Raw genomic sequence first — 11,208 nt, 5'->3', positions numbered from 1 at the left:
TAACAATAATAATGATTCATTCTACCTTTGCTTAATGCTTGAGTACAATTACAATGTTTAAATATTAACCAAGCATTTTGTATATATATATCAATATGGGTATGTAGACCTGCATTGTCCATCTTTTCATGGTATCTGTAAGAATTCCAGGTTTGGTTGGGTAGCAATATAAGGATTTCCAGTGAGAATGTTATACACATTTTCCACTGACTCTGTTACCAAAAAACAAAAACAAATTTTTTTGTTCTTTCTTATTGTTTTAGTATAATAACCACTGTTAATTTCCACATTTCACACAGAACAAGGGTACTGGTCATATAAGCCTATAGAAGTTTAACTTGCAGACATTTACATAATGTAGCCCTTTTTTCTGAATCACTTACTTAAAATTGGCATCATCATCAATGTAGTTATATTTTTCTGTTTTAATTATAAATAAAAGATTTTTAAACAGAACTAAGCTTCTTATCGTATTTTAGTAATTATTAAAAAAGATCATCATCTCGAGTTTGTGACAATTGAATATTTTTATCTGCAGGAATATTCACAATTTTGGTTGTTCAACATTTTATTGTGTGGAAGTAAATACTTTTGAGATATTTTAACATTGTTTTCCAATGTTGAATTAATCCAGGAGCCTAATACAAAACTTTCAATTATGATGTGCAATTTCAGCGAGTAAAACTCCCAGCCGAATTGACGACAGTAAGGTCATATTGACATGTAAAAGCCGCAAGCAGTCACACTGTTTACAACCTTTATAAGGATTTATCAATCAGAGATCTATAAGGGTAATTTGTTTTTAAAAATATATCAGAAAAATATGCTTTCTTATTTATTTATTTTTTCGCCACTTTTAAATATTTTTCCGCCAGTTGCGAGATTGGCAAATTGCAGTGCAGGACTGGTAAGAGGTGAGAACAGCTGGCATCTGAATTCAATTTCTTTGTTATATCTAGCAGTTTTTTGTGCTTCAGACTCGTGTATTTCTTGAAAAGAGAAAAATTTGCCACGGTCTTGAATGATAGCTCTATTTTGTTCAAAACCTTTGCATTCTACTTTGTAATAATGAATTGAATTGTTTTTACGCAGTTCATTTGCATCTGATTTCAATTGTTCAATGATTCCTTGCCCATTCTTCATAGCAACTAGTAGTTGAAATCTTTGATCTGTATTTTGGTGATGCACCAGCTTTGTAGATATGACTTTTAGTTTTGTTTTCATTTTTGAAGTTTCTTCAGAGATTTTCTGCAAAATTGTCTTGTCAATCTTTATTATCATTTCAATTTTCTTCTTAATTTCATATTCCTCATCATTTAATACCTTCTCTAATTTCCTTTGATTTTCTCGTAATTTTTCAATTTTTCCTTTTTTCTCTTGTTCAAGTCTTTTTAAGGTTTCTTCAAATTTCTTTTCAACGTCTTGAATTATTTCTTTTTGATGTTTTTTAAATGCTGACAGCATTTCTTTTTTCTTTTTCATGACTGTATCTAATACCATTGTTTCTTGTGATGTGACATTCTTCATGTTTATGTTGACATGTTTTTCTGTATTTTCCAAATCTTTCATTAACTTATCAAGATTTTCAGTGAGTTCTTTCATTTGTTGGTTATTCTCATTTCCTTGAACAAGAACTGGCAAATGATTGACCATACTACAGCTCCCATGGTTTTGTGTCTTGCATTTAGTACAGGCAAATTTCTTACAAGCTTGACAATAGAACTTGATCAATTCATCTTGATGAATGGAACATTTCTGTAGGTAGAAATCCTGTGGCATGTTATCCTTATCTTTGATGTTATGGGATTTCATGTATAATTTATGGTATTTTAGACAAGTTCCACACATGTACTCGAAACATTCCTCACAAAATCCTTCAGCAGGAACACATTGCTTGTCTTGTTTATCACAATGTTCACAAAACATTTCCTGAACTTCATTAGAATCACGTGTAGATGAAGCACTAAAGTCTAACTTGGAATGTGCCATGATTTTTGTTTTATTATTTAGAACAAAAATTTACAATGCAGAACTTTCTATCTTTAAGTTGTGTTTAAGATTGTTTAAAAACAGAAAGTATAAACCTAACCCACTGATAGATTTTTTGCTTTTCAAGTGTTTTTCAAGTGTGGTAGTAGATAAAATATACTAGGTCATCATGTTACCAGGTTATTATCTTTTTTACTAGGAACCAGATTGAACATCATAGTTGGATAATTTTTTGCTCACACGATCACAACATGCTCAAAGCGTGCTAATGTGATCACCCTATGTCTAGTATCTAGCACCATTACTTAAACAGCATCTTCCAAATCACTTAGCTAATAGTGATGAAACTATACAGTTTTGTCCTTGGATGGACCTCTTTAAAAAGTTTCATGCATGCAATATCACCCATGGGAGATAAAAAACCTCCAATTTCTGACCTTGTCTCCATATCTCCTTCTGGGTGATTGATATTTATATGTAATAAGACCTGTCAATCTTATTATGTTATAGTTGCCCCCCTGTCTTTCTGTCCCTCGCACTTCCCCAAAAAATATAGGGGGGCTTTCTTACTGTAAACAGAACAATAAATTTATTCTGTAAAAATATATTTGAAGCCAATGGCTTCTTTTAAACAAAAGAAAATAACAAAGAAATGGCCCCTTTTCAATCTGGTCACATGTTTGTCTGTCTGTTTTGGTTTCAGCAGGATAACTTAAGAAGGATATCTACTCCGGTGCCCTTTCGTGCCTGAAATAATGCACGGAAGTGCACCTGAGGCTTTCCTCCACCTGTAAAGCTGGAACGTCATGATATGACCTATAATGTGTTGGTGTGACGTAAAGCCCAATTAAACAAACAAAGAAATGAAGGATATATATGAGTTTGTTTATATTTTGCATGTATGTTTTATTGAAATTTAACACATTACTATGATAAAGACAAGCTAAGAACTCAAAAGTTCATTCATGTCTTCCACAATAGCATAATTTTATTCAAATTATTGCTGATATACTTCTTGTGGGTTTCTTACTGGTAGGGGACTTTGTAATGTTTGCAATACTTTGATAATTGCTTGATTATTTACAGCTCTGCTTCATTCTTTGATGAATGACACAACTAACATGACCTTAAAATTATATAAATCTTAACCATCAAATTCAAGTTAATGAACATACCTTAACTTATGATAACTTTGTCATTTATTTACAAATTTAACTTAATTTATAGTCTTATTTTATTGACCTGTCAATTATGAATACATTATAGCACTCATTTAAATATTCGATCCTACTTCGGTTTTGTCCGTTTATTTAACGAGAATTAATATGGAGTATAGAGCTAACGTTTGGAAAACTCCCACTAGCTTAATATAGATTCTTGTAACATCCGCAATAGCAAAGTCGGTTAAGTGATTATCTAATGTATGAGAGGACCGAGGTTTGATCCCTTCTTTTGACATTTTTTTTTGACGTATCTAATTTTTAGCCTTATTTTTTCTTTATTTTTAAGTATATTATAATGAAAATTTTCCAGCGCTTTCATAATTTTCTACACAGATATGAAACAACTAAGAAACACCTAATTGTCACGTTTTGTATTGACTATTTTACGTTTTGTATTGACTATTTTACGGCACTGAAATGACATTTATTGATCTTAATACGAATGAATTTTGAATATTCATTCTTTAACAATGTTATATAAAAAGTATAGTATTAACAAAAAAGGGCAAAACCTATTAAAACAGAGAGAACAACCTTTACTTCAAAATGTTGAAAATAGTTATGAATAACAAAAAAATGCCTGGACATAAGCTGTCTCGATCTTACAACACGATTACAACACGTAGGACATTAATAAATTATATACCCTATTCATCTATAACGGCCAGTGTAACTAATGCATAGAAACCAGATGAATTTAATCATATCTTACAGCTTAAATCTCACGGAATTTACCAAACATTAATCGAATATTAATATATTCTGTGCATTGACCGTATAATCAGTATGGAATTGACAGGTCTAAATAAAATCAAAAAATACTTCGACAAAACAACACTTGTAAAAACAGAAATGTAGAGTTGTTCAACATTGATTTTGACTTTAGATAAAAAAAATACCTTGCTTGATGATCAAGGTTAAGTTACTGAATTTTGCTTAAATTGAGAAAACCTTGTTTAGGAAATAGCACTGTTGTAGAATCATCTTGGTTAATTTTTTTCAGTGGCGGATTCAGGCCCGGGCTTCAGGGCTGCAGCCCCCCAGCTCTGCCCAAAAACGTTTACCAGCTGGGCTGGAATATATTTTTGTCAGTTTCATACTTTATTGACTGTAGTGTACTCCCTTATCAAAACATTTATTGCTGTCATCCAGTTGTTAATCTCCTGCCTGGGGGCTTGGCAGAGATCTTTATCTATCAACATGCTTGAATGACTTCAGTGCATAATTGATTGGTTTATTACTTTCCAAAGGACTAATGAAATTAATAGTCACAAATATTTATGGTGGCAAATAGATGTGTTACATAGTACACCATATTTAACTTTCTTGGATTTTCCATTTTCTTTGGGAAAGCCCTATAATTAAGAAATTGAATATTATGATTTGTAAATTAAAAAGGTGGCGGGTTTTAAAAAAAAGATAATATTAAAGGAATCACATTTAAATATTAGCTTTACTAAGATTTTTATTAAGATGAAAAGACTTAATAAGTTTTTATGGCAGTAATATATTTTAAATAAAATTTAAATTTGTACTGACCTCTTTAGTCATAATCTAAAATGGATTTATTGATGGAGAGAATTCTTATTGAATATTATTATTATTAAATAGTGTTTAATTTTTTTTTTTTGTACAATAGAAAGGCAGAATTTTAATAACAATTTATTTAGGAAAATCACCTTTTATTCAGATGAGTAAATTGATTGAGTGTTTGAAATTTATAATTTTAATCAACTAAGTGTGCTGTTATTTTGTAAATGCTTACGTGGAATACTATTTGAAAGATGCTGCAAACACTAACCTATACAAAATACCATGTGATGTTAAACCATCCAAAAGGTACCATAAACAGCACTAGAAAGTCAAGGAAATAACACCATTTTCAACCTCATATTTCAAAATTTTCTCAGTCTATGGGAGGGGACACCCCTCCCAGGCCCACCCCAATTACAAATATATTTCTTAATTCCATACCATCAAAATATTTGCAAGGACATTAGTATACACATGTATAAGCAAAGTACATTGCAACCTATAAAATGATCTATAAAAATGCAATTTTTGCCTGTTGCATTATTATTGTCAAAATCTTACACCCATATGTCAGCCCCCCCCCCCCCCCAGGAAACCATGTTCTGTATACGCCCCTGTTTTTTTATGATATCTTCTTTATTTGGTAGGTGGAAAACTTGCTTGGTCTTCTAACTTTTTAGCTCACCTGAGCATGCTCAGGGTGAGCTTTTAGGATCGATGATTGTCCGTCGTCCGTCGGCCGTCCGTCCGTTCACATTTTGTTGTTAACACTCTAGCGGTTGCATTTTTGCCTCAATCATCATCAAACTTGGTCAGGATGTTTGTCTAGGTGATAGCTCGGATGAGTTCAAACATGGGTCATCTCGGATGAAAAACTAGGTCACAAGAGCTAAAAATAGAAAAACCTTGTTAACACTCTAGCGGTCACAATTTTGCCTCAATCATCATCAAACTTGGTCAGGATGTTTGTCTAGGTGATAGCTCGGATGAGTTCGAACATTGGTCATCTCGGATGAAAAACTAGGTCACAGGAGCTAAAAATAGAAAAATCTTGTTAACACTCTTGTGGCTACTGTTTTGATCCAAATATCCTGTAAATTGGTCTGAAAGTTTGTTTTGATGATTTCTAAGTCAAGTTTGAACATGGGTCATCTTGGATGAAAAACTAGGTCACACCGCCCAAATATTGAAAAACCTTGTTAACATTCTAGTGGTCACATTTTCGACTCAATTATCATCAAACTTGGTCAGGATGCTTGTCTAGGTAATTGCTCGGATGAGTTCGAAATCGCATGTGAAACTAGGTCACCGGAGCTAAAAATAGAAAAACCTTGTTAACACTCTAGTTGCTACTGTTTTGATCCATTAGTATCCTGGAAATTGGTCTGAAAGTTTGTTTTGATGATTTCTAGGTCAAGTTTGAATATGGGTCACCTGGGTAAAAAACTAGGTCACACTGCTCAAATATGGATAATCCTTGTTAACACTGTAGTGGTCACATTTTTGACTCACCTGTCATGAGACTTGGTCAGAATGCTTGTCTAGGTAATTGTTTGGATGAGTTTGATGGGTCAGGTGAGCGATCTAGGGCCATCATGGCCCTCTTGTTGTGGAGTTAGGAGTCACTGGGGTCAAGGTCATACATTTTGCTCATACAGCCTTTATTAGCTCACCTGTCACAAAGTGACAGGGTGAGCTTTTGTGATCGCTTTTCGTCCGGCGTCCGTCGTCCGTCCGTCGTCCGTCCGTCGTCCGGCGTCCGTCGTCCGTAAACTTTTACTTTAAATGACATCTCCTCATAAACCACAAGGCCAATTTCATCCAAACTTCACAGGAATGTTCCTTTGGTGGTCACCTTTTAAAATTGTTCAAAGAATTTAATTCCATGCGAACTCTGGTTGCCATGGCAACCGAAAGAAAAAAAACTTTAAATATCTTCTTTAAAAAAAACATAAGAAGCTAGAGCTTAAGATATTTAGCATGAAACATGTTCTAATGAGTGTCTACCAAGTTTGTTCAAATAAAAGCCCTGGGGTCAAAATTGGCCCCGCCCCGGGGGGGCATTGATTTTCCCTATATGCATATAGTAAAAACTTAAAAATCTTCTTTTAAAAGAACTCAAAGAGCTATGGCTAAGATATTTGAGCATCAAACATGTTCTAATAGGTGTCTACCCAAGTTTGTTCAAAGAAAAGCCCTGGGGTCAAAATTGGCCCGCCCCAGGGGGTCATTGATTTTTTCCTATATGCATATAGTAAAAACTTAAAAAATCTTCTTTTAAAGAACCAAAAGAGTTAGAGCTAAGATATTTAGCATTAAACATGTTCTAATAAGTGTCTACCAAGTTTGTTCAAATAAAAGCCCTTGGGTCAAAATTGACCCCGCCCCGGGGGGTCATTGATTTTCCATATATATGCATATAGTAAAAACTTAAAAAATCTTCTTTTAAAGAACTCAAAGAGCTATGGTTAAGATATTTAGCATCAAACATGTTCTAATAGGTGTCTACCAAGTTTGTTCAAATAAAAGCCCTGGGTCAAAATTGGCCCCGCCCCGGGAGTCATTGATTTTCCTTATATGTGTATAGCAAAAACTTAAAAAATCTTTTTTGAAAAAAAAACCCCAAATAGCTAGAGTTAAGATATTAAGCATGAAAACATCTTTTAGTGAGTGTTCTACAAAGTTTGTTCAAATAAAAAGACCTGGGGTCAAAATTGGCCCCGCCCCGGGGTCATTTGATTTTCCTTATTGTGTATAGCAAAAACTTAAAATCTTCTTTGAAAAACCCAAATAGCTAGAGTTTAGATATTAAGCATGAGACATATTCTAGTAAGTGTCTACAAAGGTTTGTTCAAATAAAAACCCTGGGGTCATAACTGGCCCGGCCCCAGGGGTGTCATTGTTTTTAACTATATGTGTATAGTAAAAATTTAAAAAAAATCTTCTTTTTAATAGCCCAATGAGCTAAGAGCTTAGATGTTAAGCATGAAACATCTTCTTATGGGGGGTTCTACCAAGTTTGTTGCAATATAAAAGCCCTTTGGTTAAATTGGCCCTGCAACGTTTGGGGGGGGGGGGGGTTTGGGGGCCTTTATACAGGGGGTGAAAGCGACCTCAGGGCCATCATGGGGCCCTCTTGTTTATAAACTAATATATTTCATGTTTAATTGGCACCTAGGGTTGTCCTTTTCCATAGGGGTCATTTAGATCAAGGTCAAGCTCAAAATGCCAAATGTTGCTTTTTACACTTTTGCCTGTTCAACCTTTAATTTTATTTACTGACAAGAATTTGAGCTGCAGTGTATTAAGTATAAACTTATCTTGAAAAGCACATTGTTTTGCAAACTAAAGAAAAGAAAGAAAAAACAAGCACATCAATACAATAGAATGTTATTTAATATAGCAATTTTGAAACTTTATTGTTATTTGTATTAAAGGTTTATAAATTTTAAAACAAATCTGTGTTGAAAATATGAATATTGTTGAGGATGGTTTGTCACTTGACATTTAAAAATAGTAACAACAATTTACTGAAAATTAATCAATTTACAAACTTGTTGTTGAAAAAAAAAAAACTCTTGGAACTATACCATTGTGTCAACATAAAAGTACATTTTAATGGGAAATTATATGTTTTAATAGGTTCAGAATTGTCAAAGTTTAAAAATAATTTAAATTGTTTAAGAACTCATGTTTATGTTGAATAATTAATCTTAATTATAAATTCAATTCAATTTATGTTTTGTTAATATGGGAACATATGTTTGCTTTGGACTACACTTCTTTATGACTATGAAATAAAGCAGATTTCAATACAATGAATATTGTATGTGTTTCAAAAATTGGGTAAAAGGGGTTTTAAGAAAACCCCCCTTTAATGCGGGGTCAAAGAGCACCTAGAGGGAAAATTGGGAAAACAGAATATTGCTTTTCCCTTGTTAGCCCCACTTTGACCAAAGGGCTTTAGGGTGAGCTTAATTTTAAATATCAAAGGGGGAAACTCTCGTTGCCTCATTTCGTCAAAAAATCGTCTTCTTCTCGAAACTTTCTAAGCGATTTTTTCAAATTTTTGGGCTTTTAGCATCCCTGGGGACGTCACACTTGGAAATTTTTCATGGGCATTCCAATTGGGCCCCTTTTTGGGGGGCAGCCCGAGGTTTTAAAAAATAAAAAACCTTTTAAAAATTTCTTCAGAACTTAAATTATGGATGATCCCCCAAACTTTGTCAAATAGCATTCTTTGGGTAGTTTTTTTATCAAACTTGCGCATATTTAATTATTGATTGGCCCCCTTTAGCGGGTCTCTAGGGCTAAAAATAGAAAAAACCTTTAAACATCTCTTTCTATAGAAACTAATGGAATGGATGATCACCAAACTTTGTCTGTAGCATTTCTGGGTAGTCTTTTATCAAGTTTTGCTCAATGTATTTTGATTGGCCCCTTTTAGGGGCCGCTAAAGCTAAAAAATAGAAAAACCTTATAAACATCTATTTCTACAGAATCTAATTGATGGATGATCACCAAACCTTTGTCTGTAGCCATTCTAGGTATGTCTTGAGTCAAGTTTGCTAATATTATTTTGATTGACTCCCTTTAGGGGTCTCTATAATGTGGCTAAATATAGAAAAGCCCTTTAAACATCTTCTATTATAGAACTAATTTGATGGATGATCACCAAAACTTTGTCTGTAGCATTCGTCGGGTAGTGTTTTATCAAGTTTTGCTCATATTAATTTTTGATTGGCATCTTTTAGGGGAAAAATAGAATACCAGTTTTTAAATGTCTATTTTTAGAGAACTAATTAATGGATTTGATCACCAAACTTTTTTAGTCTTTCATCAAGTTTTGCAAATATTATTTTGAATTGGCCCTTTTAGGGGCTGCAAAAGCTAAAAATAGAAATACCTTTTAAATGTCTATTTCTACAGAACTAATTGGTGGATGATCATCAAACTTTGTCGGTCTAAGCATTTTCGGGGTTGTTGTTTTATCAAGTTTGCTCATATAATTTTGTATTAGCCACCTTTTAGGGGTTTCTCAATAGCTTAAAATAGAAAAACCTTTAGATATCTTCTTCTACGGAACTAATGTGATTGATGATCACCAAACTTGTGTCTGTAGCATTCTGGGTAGTCTCTCATGGCAAAGTTTGCAAATATTATTTTGATTGGCCCCCTTTTAGGGGGCTGCAAAAGCCTAAAAATAGAAATACTTTAAATGTCTTATTTCTACAGAAGGTTAATTGGTAGAATGATCACCAAACTTTGTGTCTTTTAGCATTTGCGGGTTTAGTGTTTTATCAAGTTGTTGCATATTAAAATTTCATTAGTCCCTTTTTGGGTTCTTATAGCTAAAAATAAAAAAACCTTTGATATCTTTCTTCTACAGAAATTGATAATTGATGGATGTCACCAAAACTTTTGTCTGTAGCAATTCTTTGGGTAGTCTTTTATTCAAGTTTGCTGTTTTAATTTGATTGGGCCCCTTTTAGGGGGTTCCTTAAGCTAAAAATAGAAAAACCTTAAATACATCTTCTTACTATAGAACTAATTAAACATGGATGATCACCAAAATTTGTTTTATGTAGCATTTCTTGGGGTAGTTTTTATCAAAGCTTTGCTTCATATTAATTTGATTAGCCCCTTTTAGGGCTGCTTTACTTATAAATAAGAAATACATTTAAACATATCTTCTTCCCTCTCTCTTACAGAACTAATTAATGGGATGATCACCAAACTTTGTCGGTAGCATTTTTGGGTAATCTTTTTATCAAGTTTGCTCACATTAATTTTGATTGGCCCCTTTTTAGGGGCCACTTAAGCTAAATTTAATAGAAAAACTTCAAACATTTCCCTACTGAAATAATTGATAGATGGTCACCAAACTTTGTTAGCATTTTTAGGTAGTCTTTTTATCAAGGGTTTGCTCAACTTTGATTAGCCCCCTTAAATGCCCCAAGTCATGGCATTTCTTTCAAATTATTGTTTAAACATATTCTATGCCTCCAAAATTTAATTTTAGAAATATATTGACATTCCAATACAGAAAAAGCAGGTTTGTTTCTGCGTGAGCGACTCAGGGCCCTCTTGTTTATAGCACCTTATTGCAAACTTTTGAAAGTTTATTCATAGAGTAGTAATGTGTATAATTTCAATATTAAGAAAACTAATATTTAAGTAACATTGATACATGCCTTATCAATAGATTTGTAGGAAAAATCTGATGAAGCCTTCTAACAGTATTGCAATTTATTAGCTCACCTGTCACAAACTGACAGGGTGAGCTTTTGTGCTCGCTTTTCGTCCGGTGTCTGTCCGTCCGTCGTCCGTCTGTCATCCTTCAGTCCGTCATCCATTAACTTTTACTTTTAAATGACATCTCCTAGCTCATAAACCGCTGAGCAAATTTTCATCCAAACTTCACAGAAATGTTCCTTTGGTGGTCTTACCTTTAAAAATTTTC

The 11,208-nt window shown here is 33.3% G+C and overlaps 1 protein-coding gene across 1 annotated transcript; it reads right to left on the bottom strand.

The window, feature by feature from the left end:
• Window positions 1-427: 427 nt before the first annotated feature.
• On the bottom strand, window positions 428-1,989 carry LOC132739653 (E3 ubiquitin-protein ligase TRIM33-like). The gene has a single exon (XM_060727404.1). The coding sequence runs from the start codon at window positions 1,987-1,989 to the stop codon at window positions 832-834; it is 1,158 nt and encodes a 385-aa protein (XP_060583387.1). The 3' UTR covers window positions 428-831.
• Window positions 1,990-11,208: the final 9,219 nt, after the last annotated feature.

Source organism: Ruditapes philippinarum, unplaced genomic scaffold, assembly GCF_026571515.1.
Source record: "Ruditapes philippinarum isolate M1 unplaced genomic scaffold, ASM2657151v2 ctg7618_1_1_1_1, whole genome shotgun sequence".
In the NCBI taxonomy this organism is placed as follows: domain Eukaryota; kingdom Metazoa; phylum Mollusca; class Bivalvia; order Venerida; family Veneridae; genus Ruditapes; species Ruditapes philippinarum.
This window is presented reverse-complemented; position numbering and strand designations above follow the sequence as displayed.